The sequence below is a fragment of the Mesocricetus auratus genome, unplaced genomic scaffold (genome assembly GCF_017639785.1).
Source record: "Mesocricetus auratus isolate SY011 unplaced genomic scaffold, BCM_Maur_2.0 Super-Scaffold_100013, whole genome shotgun sequence".
NCBI lineage: Eukaryota > Metazoa > Chordata > Mammalia > Rodentia > Cricetidae > Mesocricetus > Mesocricetus auratus.
In genome coordinates this window covers 79,606,738-79,623,882 of record NW_024429196.1, presented here as the reverse complement: position 1 = coordinate 79,623,882, position 17,145 = coordinate 79,606,738, and the positions used below count along the sequence as shown (strand labels likewise).

The 17,145-nt window shown below is 49.2% G+C and overlaps 2 protein-coding genes across 4 annotated transcripts in view; one reads left to right on the top strand and one right to left on the bottom strand.

Annotated features, from left to right (window-relative positions):
* Window positions 1-11,972, top strand: part of Golm1 (golgi membrane protein 1) — a 46,605-nt gene extending 34,633 nt beyond the window's left edge. Inside the window, exons 5-10 of the mRNA XM_013119311.3 lie at window positions 105-207; window positions 2,894-3,023; window positions 4,006-4,132; window positions 5,346-5,576; window positions 7,066-7,173; window positions 9,655-11,972. Coding sequence (XP_012974765.1) covers window positions 105-207; window positions 2,894-3,023; window positions 4,006-4,132; window positions 5,346-5,576; window positions 7,066-7,173; window positions 9,655-9,764 — 809 coding nt within the window. The 3' untranslated portion in view covers window positions 9,765-11,972. The remainder of the gene's footprint in view (window positions 1-104; window positions 208-2,893; window positions 3,024-4,005; window positions 4,133-5,345; window positions 5,577-7,065; window positions 7,174-9,654) is intronic.
* Window positions 11,973-12,155: 183 nt separating this feature from the next.
* The window catches only part of Naa35 (N-alpha-acetyltransferase 35, NatC auxiliary subunit), a 46,090-nt gene continuing 41,100 nt past the window's right edge, over window positions 12,156-17,145 (bottom strand). For all 3 annotated transcript variants that reach the window (XM_005078418.4, XM_040756113.1, XM_021232047.2), the window contains exons 19-23: window positions 17,036-17,103; window positions 15,938-16,078; window positions 15,497-15,619; window positions 13,455-13,535; window positions 12,156-12,524 (exon numbers count right to left, since the gene is read on the bottom strand). In XM_005078418.4, coding sequence (XP_005078475.1) covers window positions 12,465-12,524; window positions 13,455-13,535; window positions 15,497-15,619; window positions 15,938-16,078; window positions 17,036-17,103 — 473 coding nt within the window. In that variant the 3' untranslated portion in view covers window positions 12,156-12,464. The remainder of the gene's footprint in view (window positions 12,525-13,454; window positions 13,536-15,496; window positions 15,620-15,937; window positions 16,079-17,035; window positions 17,104-17,145) is intronic.

Sequence of the window (17,145 nt, the reverse complement as noted above, 5' to 3'; positions counted from 1 at the left end):
AGGGGCTGTTCTCTCGCTCCTTTTTGTCCTGTCTCGTGCGTCTGAGTGGCACGGCAGCCACACAGACACCAGTGGAGTTGATTTGTCCTTCTGGCTTGGCTTAGACCAGCTGAAGGCTCTGCAGAGGAGTTATGGCATCCTGCAGCAGGACATCTACCAGTTCCAGAAGAACCAGTCCAGCATGGAGATGAAGTTCACCTATGATCTGTGAGTGTGTGGCTCGGGATAAGCCCCGCCCCTTGGAGGAGGGGGATAAACCCCACCCCCCTGGGAAGAGGGTCTGGGTTCTGTGCATCCAAGGCCAAGGAGAGTCCAGCTGCTCACCCTGCCTGTCACAGACTGGTATTCACTGTGTGTAGTGTGTGTGAGAAGAGACTTATGGCTTCTAGGACGCATGTCTTTTAGAAAACCAGCATTTTGTTTTGGTAAGGGCTCATTACACGGGTAAGAAAGGTTACGTTTGGGTACACATATGCATGTGCATTCAGAGGCACACACACACACACACACACACACACACACAGGCAGTGCCCGGCAGGAAACGAATTGTCATCGTACCATAACGTACCATGACAATACAAAGCACAGTAGTACCGCTTACCTTGGCAATCTGAGCACTTAAAAAAATAAAAAGTCAGGTGTGGAGCTGGAGAGGTGGCTCAGTGGTTAAGAGCACTGGCTTGCACTACCAGAGGACCCGGGTTCAGTTCCCGGCACCCGAGTGGCGGCTCACAGCTGTGGGTAACCCCAGCTGCTCTTTTCACCTGAGGTGGCTTCTCAGTCCACCCACCACCACTCAGCCCAAACACCACACTACTGTTTTTTAAGTCTGCTTGCCTTATACATGCAAAATTCATAGAGCTCCAGAGTGTTCATCATTTAAAAGCTGTTTGGGATTTTTCCTACTGTGAGACACCTCAGCCTAGGTTTAGCTTGTCGTTAGATGTACATTGCCAAGTTCCTTTCGTTCCTTCTTGTTTTATTTTTGAAATGGGGCTTCCTGTGTAGCCCAGGCTAGCCTCAAATTTTGTATTAGCTCGGACTGGCCTGGAACTCATGATCTCCCACCCAAGTGCTGGGATCACGACACAGTACGTCCTTTCCTAACGGCTTTCCAAGAGTGTAAAGCTGGGTGTGCGGTCCCCCAGCAGCTGAGGGTGAGTAGGTGCCTCACACAGGCCAGCCTCATGGGATAGATACCTTTGTTCTTTTGCCGTAGCAGTGGCTTGCCTGAGTTCCTGATTGCTTCAAAACCCAGTCCTGCAAAAAAGCGTGATGTCTGGAGCACATTAACGGGTTTCACAACAGCAGGGCGGGTGCCGAGCACTGAGCCAGTAGGCAGTCGCCCTGTGTGAACACTGCGGTGGCCTTGCGATGACATGGGTACAGTCTCACTTGTCCTGTGTGTTTTCCCATGGGCCAAGAGGTCATTGTGGGTCACATGACTTTTTACTGCAGCAGTCAGAATGACACATCTTCAGGTATATAAAGAGATCATTGCACAGCACACACGTGTGAAAGAGCCAGCCCGGGGCCTCCCAGGAGTCACATTACTCAGTCTCCATTGTGTCTCAGGATCCGAGACTCACACCGGGAGGTCTGCTCATTTCCTGGCTGCTTTCGAGCTGGGCTGTGGGGTGTGGATATCATTTGCATGGCCGAGAGTTGGAGGGCGGCCCTTCCTGCTTCAGCCCAGTCCGGTACTTCCCCTGCGCAGGCATAGAGGCTCAGGAGTAGGAGGTGGCCCGCTCGTCCATTCCTTAGCCAGCTGCTTCTCTTTATCCGCCGTGCTCCAGCCCCTTTTGCGAGTCTGTCACTAGCGGCTCCACCGACTGTGGGAAGCTTTTCAGTGAAGTCTTTGCTTGCTTCGTCTGCCCGAGGTTCCCGTTATCTCCCAGTTCCCTTCTGCGAATGGACTGTTGTATCCAATGATGCCCCGAACTGCCAAAGGGAACGCTCCACGTTCGGGACTGAGGCTCCGGAGCGCTTCCAGCTCGGGCCAGGCTGCACAGAAAGAACACAGCGGTCTTCTGGGAACTGAGTCTGTCTCTTGGTTCTAGCAGGAACAGGGCACCTCTTAGCTTCCCCGCTTAGCAAGTGGTTTCTGCTCTGCTCTGCCCTTGCTGAAACCCTCTTAGATTCCAAGTGGAAGGCTCCAGACTCTAGTGCATCTCAGGGGAAGGTCTTTGACAGCCGTGTGTCTCCCCCCCCCCAGTCAGTCCGGATGCTGCCCCATGGGTTAAAGGACTCAAGCTCTTAAGACAGGCCAGTCACAAGGACTGTGTGTCCCCCGCCACCCACGGGATGGTTTGCAAATTCAGGGATACCTGCCATACTCCTTGATAATTTGCTGGAACAGCTCACAGAGCTGAGGACGGCGTTGCTATGAGGCTTTCATCACAAAACGTGTGATGGGTGAACAGCCACCAGTGGTAGTTATAAGGCAAGGTCTGGGAATGGGGGCTTTGTTTCCCACGGAGTCAGGGCTCAACCCTGTATCTGTGTATTACCAGCCCAGGAGTGATGCACCCCCTGCGGTCTAGAGACATTAGCTGGGTTTGTTATGTAGACATGACCGGTGGCATCGTTGTCTGTCCAGTCCCTCTACCCCCATGAGTCCTCTCATCAGCACAGCCACAGGTCTGGCCCACAGACCTCACAGGTGAGGAAGATGCTCTCAGCACCAGGGAACCACAAGATTTTAGGCACACTCTACCTGGTAGCCAGTGTTTCTCTCCCATCCATCTGATACTTAGCAAGTCCCCATTTCAGGCCGTGTCCGGAGTAAGAAAGGGATGTTCTGCCTCCCGCTGCGTGGATTGTGGGTGTGGGGTCCGGCATGGGCCGGGGAGCGCTGAGGACGTCCACACGCCCTCCCATTTGCCTTCCCCAGGAACCAGTGTATCAACCAGGTGAAAGAGGTGAAGGAGCAGTGTGAGGAACGGGTAGAGGAGGTCACCCGAAAGAGAAACGAAGCAGCTGTTTCCAGAGACACAGGGGAGAGGAACGACCGACCTCAGCAGGTGATTTGGGTCTGTTCTGGATGGGGTGTGTTCAGGGGGTCCACCTCTTTCTCCTCAGCTTTTGCTCTGTTCTCCCCATGGGTGTGGCTCCCTGTGGGGCAAAGCCTGGCGACAAGATGCCCAGACCCCGGCCACGTAGGCCGGCCCCAAGCTCAGAGCCCTTGTCTTTAACATCCCTGCTTCTGTGTTGGCTGTTTGAGGGTGCCAAGCTCAGGCCAGGGTCAGCCTGGCCAGTGATGGGGCCCACAGTGATATCCCCTCAGACCCTCTGGTGTCAGAGCATTATCTTTTCACAGGGTGAGCTTTCGCTTTCACTGATATTCGATTTTTTCCCCTGTTTTAATTAATTTATGAGCCAACTCATGGACCTTCTCTTCTATTTACTTTGGATTTAATTTGCTAATTGGCTTCATGGCTTCTTAAGGTACAGTCTTGATTCCTTGGCTACAGAACTTCCTTTCTCATATACACAACCAATGCTACCAATACGTTTATAAAAAGCATTGCTTTTACTGCAGCAATTCCAGTAAAATTGTATAAAAAAACCCTATAAATTCCAGTAAACTGTTTCCTCATTTCTATCAAAATATTTATTTATTTGTTTGTTTAGTTTTTGAGATAGGTTTTCACTGTGTAGCTCTGGCTGTCCTAGAAATCACACTGTAGTCCAGGCTGGCCTCTGACTGAGAGATCCACCCACCTCTGCCCCCCAAAGTGCAGAGATTAAAGGTGTGACCAAACTATTTGGGTGCTGTAGACAGTTTGGTCAGGTAACTTGGCTTATTGGGATGGTTACATTTCCCTGTATTTCCTCCCTTGTTGAGTGTGTTTTCTGGAGAACCTGGACTTAACCACAGTCTACTAATCTATGCCATGGGACAGGGTAGACGGTGGCGTTTGAGTTAGGGGGCTCTTGCCTGCTGGTGATTCAGTGAGGGTCCCATGACCAACTCTTGTAGTTCTGTGCTTATTTCAAATCCAGGACCCCAAGCCTCAGCAAGTAGTCCCGCCAGAGGAACAGGTGGCTCAGGGGGAACGGGACGTGCCCACAGGCAAGTCCCAGACACCAGCCGCCAGCTCAGAGGTGTTGAAACCACACACACAGAATGGTAAGTGCAGAGAGACAGCCATTGGTTTTATGTCCTCCAAATTCAAGCAGCAGTGTATGGTTCGGGCGGGTCGTTCAGTCACTGGGGGCGGTGTGGCCAGCTGGTGGTACTTCTCTTGGGGCCCTGGATAGGGGACACAGGCTCCCACTCTGTCTTATTAACGCCTTGTCCTTGTCAGCTGAGTGCTGACTTCCTTGGCAGCTCTCTAAGTACAGGTACAGAGAGGGTACTTTAATCCAGGGTACCGGAGGATTGTGGGACTTCAGTGCAGAGGCCAAGCCCTCGGTGGCTGGTGCGGCTCCTAAACAGATGACTATGAGAGCCTAGCACTCGCCCTCAGGGTGTCCGGGTACCCAAATCCATGTCATTTTGTGATTCTTGTTTTGTTCGTTGGGTTTTGTTTTGAGACAGATCTCAACTTAGATCTGGATGTCCTGAAACTTGATTTGTAGACCAAGCTGGCCTTGAACTCACAGAAAATCCACCTGCCTCTCCTGAGTGTTGGGGTCTAAGGTGTGTGCCACCACACCCCGAAATTTTCTGCTACTTAATCTGTGGATGAGCTGCAGCACAGAAACCTGTGGTAAGCTAGGTACCTCAAAGTATGTAGCTCACCTTGTGACCACTCTTTCTGGCAGTACTCTAGGAAGTAAGTGGTAACACTTCCTTTTGTTTTTGAGATAAGTTCCTGTGCAACCCAGGCTGACCTAAAACTCACCATGTAGCCCAACATTCCCAGTGCCCGTGACCCTTCAACACAGTTCATGTTGTAATGGTCCCCAACCGTAACATATTTTCATAACTGTAACTTTGTTACTGTTACAAATTGTTAATGTAAATAGTTTTGGAGATAAAGGTTTGCTAAAGGGGCTGTGACCCACAGGTTGACGACCGATAATGTAGCCCAAGCTAGCAATTGATCTGATCTTTTTGTCTGCTTCTGGAGTGATGGGATGATAGGTGTGTGCTCCAAGCCCAGTCACGGCTAGGCATGGTGGCGCATGCCTTTAATACTGGCACTCACTCTACAGGCCCTGAGGGCAGGAGGATCTTTACGTTCTGGCCAGCCTGGTGTACAAAGTTCTGGGACAGCCAGGGCTACACACAGTAACCCTGTCTCAAACAACAACAACAACAACAAAAACCAGACCAAAGCAACAACAACAAAAACAAAGAGTGCTCTTGCAATAATCGATCTGTGTTCTGTGCACAGAGGAAACCAACCAGACTCAGGGTGGCAGTGAGGAGCATGGTCTGGGACCGCAGAAGGCATCAGGCCAAGAACAGGCCGCCGTGAATGGCACGGTTGTAGGAGCTGGGGAGCTTCAGATCACACCAGTGCCAGCTGGCCTGTTGGCCAAGCCTCAGAAGGATGCCCAGTACCCTGATCGTTACCAGCTTGTCATCCAGGAAGGGCAGGAGAAGCAGCGTGCCGCCGAGGAAGGTGAGTGACTCTGTGGGCTCCCAGGCTTCCTGCCATTTGAATTTCTCCATCTTGAATTTCAGCAAATGACCTTCATGACTTGTGCACTTATTTCTTTCTGCTTATTCGTTGTCCATTATCAAGAGGGAAACAGGAAGGGTAGGTTGTGCAAAAATACAGTATTTTGTTTTTCAGAAACAGTATTAATGTCAGTGGGACCCTGCAGGTGTGTGACACCTTGAGATGGTTGCTTGGCAGATATAAAATGTTACCTCGTGGCAGGCCGGCCACCTGTCTATCTCTGCTTGCTGTGTGTTGACATACTGATAGCACCTGGCAAGAGGAGGAATGAGGGATGTTAGTGCATGTGAGGGACTGTGACAGGTGAGCCCTGCCTTTCCTTCCCTCGTTAAAGAGCGGAATCTTCCTTCAACTAGGTATCTGGGGTGCGCATTCTATCGCCTTAAGGATGTGGAAACTCCCCATTCCTTGGTGCCAGGAGCACTCATGACGACACGTGTGCCCCCGAGTGGACCAATACCAGACCTGAGGGATGTGTCCAATTCCTTCAGAAACGCGTGTCCTCTGCTGTTCTGGTTGAGGGTACATTTTGTCAGCCTCCCCCCCCGACTGTCATTGATCACAGCTTTGCTTCCTAACTACAACAAGATGGTGCTCATGATGGGAGGGAGGGCCCCCCCACTCTGGTGGCACTCAAGCAGCTGACTACTACTGGACATGCAGGGTCACAGCTAGAGGTAGCACCAGCCATCACTCCCTCACGCAGCGGAGACGATGTCCTGTGGAGGATACGCCGGTTGAGAGCTGCTCTGCGCAGCCTGTACATTGGAGGGGAAGAGCAGAGTAGAGATTTCCCAGGCATTCCTTTTAGGAAAGGGTTCCTGTGCCCTCCCGTGTACACACAACACGCTTCCCATGCTGGGAGACTCCTGTCGGCTCTAGTCTGAATTCCGTGCTTTGTCCAGGACAAAATGTGGTCTCGGACAGTCCGATCCTGTGCGCGGAATGGAGGCTCATGGCACTCGCTCCTTTCCTTTCTTAGAGTCATTCTGAGAAGCCACTGTCATTTCCCACATGGTTAGCCTGTGAGTTCCTCAAACAGTGGTCGCTTCTCCTTAATCTTGTTGATTCCCTTTCTCCAAGAGGCATTGAGTTTCAGAGTTTTCTGACTGAATCATGGTTTATTTAGGAGTGTGTGTGTGTGTGTGTGTGTGTGTGAGAGAGAGAGAGAGAGAGAGAGAGAGAGAGAGAGAGAGAGATGAAGCCCACAGCCTTGTGTGCTAGGTAGGGTTCAGTCACCGGAGTTGAATTTTCTAGACTCTGTGTTGAAGGGGCATGTTTCTGAGTACTCTCCACGACATTTGTACTGTGGAGAAGTTCAGAGTCCGGCTGTTTTCTGAGGTATGGGTCTGGGAACAGCCTGTACTTGTGCCGGTGTCCCAGTGGCATCAAGAATGAAATGTGGCTGTCTGGTGTCCTGGCTTTGCAGAGAGAAACCAGCAGAACCAGGGAGATGAATATAACATGGAGGAAAATGAAGCAGAGTCCGAGAGAGACAAGCAGGCAGCCCTTGCAGGGAACGACAGAGACACATATGGTAAGAGCAGACGTGCTTTCCTTTCTTTAATTAGTGGTGATACCGTAATACCACAAGTAGTGGTCAGTTCAGGGGGGTCTGTTTTCTTTCTTCTTGGATTCTGGTTTTTGAGACTGGGTTTCTCAGTATAACAGCTTTGGTGCTCCTGACATTTTGTGTCGTTTCTCGATTCCTTGCATCCTCTGATGCTGCAGCTGAGTGCCAGCTTTCCTGAACCTTAGTCGTGGGGCATGTGCAGGGGGCGTACAGGCTACTCCATGAGTAGTCTTCCAGGTGAAATGTGGGTGCTACACATGATGCCTAACTCCTGGAAGCACTCTTCAGTTCTTTTGATAACATAAAGCACTGTGAATTTCAAATGTGCAGTGTCCCGTGGCACTCTCTGTACCCTATCTCGCTGTTCTGTTTGCACTACAAGTTTATCCCCAATAATCTTTAAAATGGGATTTCAGTTTTATGCGCTTGACTCCCTACCTCAGGAAGAACCTGAGGTATTTTTTGTAGTTGTATCTGTGTAGGCACATGTATGCACATATGGAGGTCAAAGGACAACTTGTCAGAGTCATTTCTCTTCTGCCATCACGTGGGATTTGGAGATCAAATTCAGGCTTAGGTCACACCTTTGGAAGCCGAGGGATCATTAGGCTTCACCAGAAATCCAATCCTCTGGTCGGCTTGCTCCTTAAGTATTCCCATTACTCCCTCCTCACTTTTGGATTCAAAGATGCCTTTTTTTTTTTATTACCACACGAGCAATTCTTTTTTTTTTTAAAGATTTTATTATGTATATAGTGTTCTACCTACATATTTGACTGCACACCAGAAGAGGGCACCAGATCTCATTACAGATGGTTGTGAGCCACCATGTGGTTGCTGGGGATTGAACTCATGACCTGGAAGAGCAGCCAGTGCTCTTAACCTCTGAGGAGCCATCTCTCCAGCCCATGAGCAATTCTATAGTTTTTTTTTTTTTTTTAAATTCAGGACTGGAAAGAGATGGCTCAGTATTTAAAGACCCACTTTCAGTTCCTGGTGTCCACATAAGGCGGCTCACAGCCGCCTGTAACTCCACCTCCAGGGGACCTTCCTCTGGCTTCCCAGGGCCCTGTATTTACAAGTACCTATGTTCACAGGCATGTAATTACAAATAAAATCTTTTTAAATCTTAAAAAGTAACAAAAGGATTCCCATGCATCTTCTCTCCAGTCCCCAAGTTATTATCTTAAGTAATTACAGTCCAGTTGTTCCCATGAAGAAATGTTGTTCAAATATAGTTAATGTTTGTCCAACTGACGCCATCTCTGTCATCCAGGCTCACTCATGCTCCGCAATTACTGTCCTGCTTGTGTCTGTAACTTATTGCTCCACTACTTTTTGTTTTATTTTTCAAGACAAGTTTTCCGTGTGTAGTCCTGGGTGTACTAGAATCACTTTGCAGACCAGGCTGGCCTCAAACTCGGAGACTGCCTGCCCCCGCCTGCCTCCCCAGTGAGTGCTGGGCTGTGATCAAGGGTGTGCACCACCGTGCCTGGCTTACTTGGCACTCTTGGTCATCTTTTCAAGGGTACTGGCCTAAATCTGGATGTCTGGCTCAACAGTGTATTCTTACAATTCAGTGTTTATCCTGCATGTCACTTGTTTCAACAAGGAAGTTTAGAGTTTCTAGAAAGAGAAACCCCAGTTTGACTTTTAAGTCATATTCATGTACTATATAGGTGATGGTTTTTTAGGCATAGGGATAACGTTAGCAGGGGAAACACTAAGCAAATACAAGGTGTCTCTATCTCCACACTGTCTGGCTTCTTTCTGGTTCTAGTGTAACAGCCCTGCAGTTGAGTACCCCGCTAGGTGTCTGGCTTTGAGGTGGAAGCCTGGGATCGTTCATCCTCTATACAGGTGTTCAGAGCACTCTGATCGTGTGCAAGGCTCCCAGCACAGTGAGGAGCAAAGCATGGGAATGAAGTAAACAGCTTAAGACCTTGCTTGCCCCGGGGACATAAGGTGAAAAAGACATTAGCTCCAACTTTGCAGTCTCAACACTGCAGCGATCAGACATGGCAGTTACACTGGCTTTAAGTCTTGTGACATGCTTGTGTATAGGACTGTCAATACCCCAGGTGGAAGCTTCGACCTCAGCTCTGTAGGGTGAGCTTCGGAGCAGCAGTTTCCCCGGATCTACAGGCGGGTGGCTCTGGGAAGGCGTGTGTGCTGTCAGCGCTAACCTGTGGGGGTCACACAGCACAGGGGGCTGCACTATTTCACCATTCGGCAAAGGTGGCGTTTCAGCGGCTTTCAGCTTCCGTCTGTGGCACACTGTTAGCCTTATGCACGGTTTCTTTTGCTGTCTTCATGGGGACACTATTCCAAGCTATAGTATTGCCATGGAAGATAAATTCTCTTTATGAAAATTCTAAAAACGGACATGAAGTGAGCCTGTTTCTCCAAGTGCTTAATATCGGAATGCTGTTTTTCGTTTTTTAGTTTTTAATGCTGAAGATCAGAAGAGAGGCCCAATAAATTTACCCAGTGAGAATGAGAAGCAGAGGCTCATCCAAAATCAAGTAGAAGTCCATATTCCTCAACAGGCCTGAACGGAGATCCTACAGACACTCAACTGGGAAATGGACAATTGATGATTGTTATGGGGTTTAATCAGTACATTTTAGCAAAGACCAATGGGACCGTCTCAGACAGTTTGGGGTTCTTTTAAAGGGTCTACAAAGGTTGTCAAAATTGGTGAAGCTTTCTTAACAGGTTATTTCTGGAACAAGTCAGGCAACACTGAAGAGAGAAATGCGGCTGTCCTGTAAGGGGTGGCAGAGCCTCATTATTCTGCCGTGTGAGACAGCAGCCTGTGGGCCAACAACCGCTCCCCTTCTTGTGCTGCTGTTCGCTGGTGCCGAGAACAGCTCATCTCTCCTGTACACACTGGATTCTACTATCGAAGGCCTAGAGCTCACTGTCAGCATAAACACCCTCGTCAGTTTGAAAACGTCTCAGTATAAAGCTGTTCTTTACAAGCAGCAAATAAAGACAGCCAGGGCATCTGGTTAACTCTAGGACTCAGAAAGCTTGAGCAGGAGGACCGTTATAGGCTCTGGGCCAGCCTGAGCTACATAGTAAATTCCAAGTCAGGTTGGGCAAGAAGGTAAGACTTGTCTCAAATCACCAATCGAGGGAGAGGGGTTTCTTTCTTTGAAGACTACTGGTTTAAATAACCTTTGATATTCTTTTGATGTTCAGACCGCTATTAAGTTACTTAGTGTGAGCACCTATGGCAGAAACCTTGTTTTCTGTTTGAGTGGGTAAGGGCAAATCTCTAGTAAGCCACTGCACCTCACCAGGAAAGGCAGCGGCTGGACTGGGCTCTGGACAACAGCTACACGCGCAGCCAGGAGGCAGAGGGAGCATTGCAAGGACAGGGGCCCAGGGACTTGTGTCGCTAAGGTTGTCCAGGAAGACGGGCTGAGGGATACCCAGGTTTGAAGTTGGGGACACCTACAAAGGCAGGAGAAACACACCAGCTGCATTCTCTGTAGTTTATGTACTGTTTGGAAAATGTACAGGCTTAATGTAGTTCATTGACTCTGATCAGGGGGTTCTCACCAGCTGCAGTGTGACTGCAGCAGCCTGAGGATTCCTGCCTCCTGTGACGCTCTCAAGAGGGAGGCACTCTCGGGGTGAGGGTGTCTGCCCCTGGAGAATGCCTTCTGAGGCTGGCTAAAAGATCCCTGCAGTCTAAGCGGCTGCCCAGGTGGTCCAGTCTTCCTAGCCCATCATTCCTCTCTCTAAAAACATACATTTCATCACTTGTGGCAGATGTTGGCTGTCTTTCCCTGCCCAAACCACCAGGCTGGGTGCTTTTCCCGCCCAGATCTGACATACAACCCCGTGTTTGTATGGACCCTCGTACTACAAGGTCCTCAGATGTAGTCTTTACCGTACAGTCGTTCTACTCCAGAGGACTTCTTGTGCCCATTTCCCGTCTTAGCTTTTAGTTCTGAAGTATAGGTATGACTGACAAGCTATGCTGATTTCCCTTCAACAAGTAGAATAGGTGAGAACGCTCTGGCCTCAGGGCTCTAAAACTCCAGGCTGCCTAGTGTCTGTGCTTGGCAGCTGAGCCAGACTACCTCTGTACTGGTGAGAAGTCAGCAACATCCTTACCTCCACCTTCACTAGCGTTTTAAGCAAGTTCACTCAGGCATGTTTCAAAATATTCCTACGAGGGTGTTCCCGAGAGCATCTGCCTAGTGTGTGTGAAGCCCTGGACTGCATCATCACCCACAGTGTCAGATTAGAGTTAGGACACTGAGAACTCAGGCTTCTCCTTACCATAAGCCACGTGAACTGCCAACGACATTAGGCCTACTGCAGAACCAGGTTTAACTTCAGAGTAGCTCACTGTGCTTAGCACGCCCCCACAGAGGATGAAAGGGGAACCACAGGCCTAGACGCCTGTCACAACACACGCCCGTGCCAAGGAGCGGGCAGCAGAACAAGAATGGGAACAAAGCCTGCGTCTCAGTACACTTGAGGGTCCGACTGGAACAAAGGTGTGCACCACATCCAGACAAGATCCAGACAGACTCAAAGTTCAGCAGTGCACACGCCGCAACTGCCCCCGCCGGCAGCAGACACTGCAGAGTGATGTGGTCCTTAAACAAATGGCTGTGCATCCTTACAAACCCGTGTCACAACACAGCCACAATCCTCATGTACTGTAGAGTCCGTCCCCCCTCAAAGTTCATTTCACATCTCACCAGAATCTAAATGCTTAATAAACTCACATTTCGGAACTTGTGCTCAGTTTCTGAGGTTGCTTGGTGTTTACTGTACTCAAGCACAGTGTGCAGCGTGGGTAACTGAAGCCTGAGCGTGCGGCCTCTGCCCGAGTGCTGGCTTAGAGGCTTGCAGCGCCACGGCCAGCGTGAGTAACTGAAGCCTGATGGTGTCCACGACAGTTCTCAGTGCAGCACCAGTGCATTGTATCAAGAAATTTATTAACCTTTACAAACACTATTTCACTCAATCACTTATTAAAAAAAGTTTTACAATTAAGTCTATAATAAAACCATGTAATGTTCGCCAATGCATTCCAGCCCAGTTACACCCATGGAGTATAATAAACCACTTTAAAACAGCAGTTTTCATTGCCACCAGGAAAGGGTGTTAAACTGAAAATCTTCCTTGTAACAAGCTGTCATCCAGGAAATCCACTTTACGTCTCTGTATGTGGCAGAGTGACATTTCCGTGGAGCGGACACGGCCCATCATCTGTGCAGTCTGTTTCACACCAGCTTCACAACAGGAAAGTATTTGTGAACAGAGAAATCAAATTCGGGAGGAACCTATGAAGAAAGCCAGTGAATAAATACATCTGCGAATGTGCGGGCAGTGCCGTCACGACTTTAGATGTCATGGGTCAGAAACGGAGAGCCTGGCCTAATGGCAAAGTAAGAATGAGGGGGTTTTCTCTATCAGAAAACATCTGACCATGTTTCTTACTTCCAGAAAGCTAAAGGAAGATGGCCTCACTTCCAGACGGCACTCAGCCAGGTCAGGGTGGCAGCAGTTTACTTTAGGGTTAGACAACTGCTACAGAGCTGCACCAGAGGCTAACCTGTGACGGGCAGGGCAGGGCAGGGCAGGGCAGGGCAGGCTCCCACATTAACATCTTATCCCTGTCTAAACAGTCTTGGGTTGGGGCGTGCCTGTTGAGCAGTGTTTACTGTGCAGGATGAGAACCCGATTCCCAGCACCCATGGTAAAGAGCAGGGCACGATGGCACACACCTAAAATTCTAAGAGCGGTGGAGGTGGAGGCAGCTGTCTCGGGGCTGGCCAGCCAGGTGAGCTAAATTGGTGAGGTCCAATTCAGTGAGCTCTGTTTCAAAAACTAACGATGAGTGAAAACACATTTTCTTTAAAATATTTTATTCCATTTATTTTGTATGTGTGTGAGGACCTGTTACCATGGTGAGTGAGTGTGTGTGTGTGTGTTGGGCTCTTTCCTTCTGCAGGGTAGGCTCCAGTTGTTATACTCAGGTCAGCCTGGATGGCAGGCATCCTGACCCACTGATCATCTTGACACTCTGGCTCATAGTTTAACTGCCCCAAGTTAGCAAGTAATTTATACAGGAGCAGGAGAAAAGTTCTAACCCTCAAGATGATCTGACGGAAAACGGCAAGCTTTGCCCTCAGCACCTCCCCCACCTCTAGGATGACGTGCACAACGGTGTGCCCTCTTCTCTGAGAGCACACAGGGAACGCTGCACTCACCTTTGACTCTTTCTTGTGTCCTCCTGCTAAAAGCTTCATAACCACGAAGTTGGGCTTGGCCACCTTTAAGATCCTACTGACCTAGAAACAGTTAGGAGTGCTCAGCCGTCGTGGTCAGAACTTGGAGGACACCCCAGCCTTACCACCTGTCCCAAGTCCTCTCACCAGTGAGCTCCTCGCCTGCATCCTCACAGAAATGAAGACATTGCCATCCCCATCTGTGCGTTTCGTGCTGCACATAGACTGTGGTTGCAGACACTGAAGAGCACAGCCTCGCTCTGCACTCGCGGTACATGGCTGCATTTAAAGCTTAGAAACACCCCCGGCAAGTAGTGAGTGTTCCTGGAGCATTAACATGTACTTCTGACAACTGTAGTCTAAACAGTTTCATTGAAACACCCGAATCATAGTAACGGCGATTTCTCCCTTTCTCTTAAGTAAGCAAGTTCCCACTGTTGTATATTGACTGCTGTCTGGAAACACAAAGGGCGCCTGGGCTCTTTGATCCACCCGCCTTGAGGCAGCAGCGCCACTAGACATCTAACGCAAAGGCAGACACAAGTTCATAGCTGTAGCCCGGCACCTGAGGCTGACCAAGAGGCCCACCAGGTCGAGGGGAGCCCAGGGGCTCCAGCCCAGTCTGAGCTACAGGATGAGACCTTCCCTCAAAAATACATTTATAATAATCATAATTTGGCATGTCCAACACACTGTGGCCCACACCAAAGCAATCTTGTCACCATGGAAATCAGTTTATTCAGCTGCTCAGGCCAAAAGCCTTCAAGTCATCCCTGACTCTCTATATCCCACTTCTAATCCAGGAGTCAACCCAGAAGACTTAAATCCAAAGAGAAGGTATCTCAGTTGACACCCCTACCACCCCTCACCCGAATCACTGCTGCCTACTTCCTGACTTCCACCTCTGCAGTGTGCGCGTGTTCCTGGACCACAAGTCACAGCTGGCTCTCTGCTCACACTCCACTGTTCCCTTGCTTCTCCCAATTCCACAGAGTCCCTGGCTGCTGCTCAAACGCTCCAGGGACAGATCTGCTCTGCGATGCTCTGCATCTGGGTCCTGGGTTCGGAAGGGTTCATCCCAGACAGCTATGTGACTTGCTTCCCCTTCTAGCATTTACTCAAATGTGGAAGTGTCTGCACAGAGTGTCTGTTTTCTGCTGGGAAGCCAGTGGATGCTTGACAAATTTTTGAATGAATGAAATTCCCACTAAATGAAAGACATCTTCTATTATTAAACCTCCCTCAAATTTTTACAACTACCATTTTTATTAGCTGGAGTATACACATTTTTTCTTTCTTTTTGAGACAGGGTCTCACTATGTAGCCACGGTAGGCCTTGAACTCAGAGATCCTTCTGCTTCTGTCATCACATCCAACTAGAATATGATTTTGACGTCTCCTTCCTGTACTACTCACAGTTTAACCCTTGCTATCTTAATCTCCTTGACCTTATGAGTGTCTGCATTTCAGTCATACAGTTTGCAATTCAAACCCTCCATGCTGATTATTCAAGCATATTCATGTGCACATGTACCCGAAAGGTGATCCCCCCTCTATTCATTTATTTGCAGTTCTTTGTGCGGCAGGCAAGCACACTCCATCTCCATGCCCAGCACTGGTTATTTCTGATAATGATAAATCAAGTGTTCCCCCAGTGACCAACACGTGTCAAGAGCAACTCCTGTGCTAACAAGGTAAATACAGCTCAGTTACATTGACAGTGCAAACTATTAAACCATCAAAAGCCTGAACCATGTTTGCTTTCACAGTTTATTCTGGTATATCAGTCTTACTGCAACAGCTTTTTACTCCAAGTGGTCAAGTATGGGATAATGTAGTACAGTAATGACGACGTAGTTTTTCATATCGAGGACTTACAATGGAAGCAGGGCACGGTAGAACAAGACCTAATAACTCGATCGCCGCTGAGGCTGAGGGTCACCAGGAATTAAGAGCAGCCTGGACTAAGCGTGAGACCCTAGGGACGGAGAGAAGACACCTAAGTAGAGCGCACCCTCTCTTACCTCACGGTCTGGGTTGGGGATGTTCTCCAGGATCATCTTCGCTTGCTGGAAGTGCTTGCTAGCTGCCACGTACAGCTCTGGGGACTGAGGAGGAGGGCTGTATTTATTGAGGTCCGACATTTCCTAAACAGAAGGGAGACTATCATAACGTATTTCATAGAAGCCCTTGGAAGTTATCACAGAGTTCTTAACCGACCGCCCATCCACAGACACTTAGCACACCTCAGCCGGACCCTTCTGACATGCAGTCCTAAGCCTGCACACACCGTATCTTACTCGTCGTAATGACTTACACCCAACAAGGCCAAATACCTCGCACGCCACGTAAGACGGTTACCCTGGCACTTGTCCCACTGGCCCAGCAAGACGGGTTGGCACAAACACAACCCTCTAGCATGGTGTCCAGCCTAAGACCTTGCTCTGCCCTCCCCGAGAGCTCACCTTGAACTGCAGGTAGTGCACAGGCGGTGGTGTCATCACGCTGTTGAACGGTGCAAATCTGTGCTCGTACCGAACCTGCTCACTATCGAGCTCAAACTTGGGCTTGCGCACCTTGCCGTCCATGTCAAACGCTACCATTGTCTAAAGGCAAAGGGGATGAGAGACAATGACAATGAGAGAAATGCATCGGAAAAAGTGAACATGTGCATCAGCACAGGGGAAAAAGTAACAACTTAAACAGAAGCCATACTTCTCATCCATTTTAACCTATGCACCATGCTTTATACAAAACACTCCAGCCTCCAGCTGTTCACCCATTACCAAGTGGTCAGCTCTGAAATCATGTGCATCCAAGCAACAGTGTGTGGACTGGGGGACGATAGTTAGGAACACACACACGCACGCCTTTGAGAGGGAAGGGGATATGTGAGGAGTTGGAGGGAGGAGAGGGGAAAATGATACATTAATGTAAAAAAAATAATTTTTCCAGTCCCGCCCCCTCCGCCGCCAACATCTCATGTTTCTGTCACTGTTTTAAGACTTCAAGTAAAAGATGGTGAAGGAACAAGTTCCATATTATCACACAGGCCAGTGTCTTTGCCAGCGTCCCCTCTTGGTTTATGTAACTTCAGGTGAGTCACCTCAGATCCTTCCTGAACTGTCAGTACAATTAAAGATTAATGTCCACAGCCTTGCAAAGCCAGAGCCCACTCCCACACTACAATCCCAGGAATGCTAGAGCTATCGACCATGAAGCAAGGTGTCAACTGCTTGTGGAGTACAGCTAGAACGGAATAAGGTAACGCTCAGACAGACGGGAAACTCTATAGGTGATAGGAGACCTTGGGAGAATCAAGGCAAGAGGCGACCTCAAATACACTAGGTAAGAATGATAGTTAAAGCCGGGTGGTGGTGGCGCACACCTTTAATCCCGCACTCGGGAGGCAGAGGCAGGTGGATCTCTGTGAGTTCAAGGCCAGCCTGGTCTACAGAGCGAGTTCCCAGGACAGCCAGGGCTACATTGAGAAACCTGGTCTCAAGAAAAAAGGAAAAGGAATTAACAGTGAAGCAGCAAGAGGCCTCGACTTCACTCCTTACCTTGAACATCCCAGCACACATGTTCTGATACGCCTGGCTCATTGTGATCTCTCGGCTCAACGGGCGAACTGCAATTAAAGAAAAAAAATCTTCTACACTCTTTTTCCCCT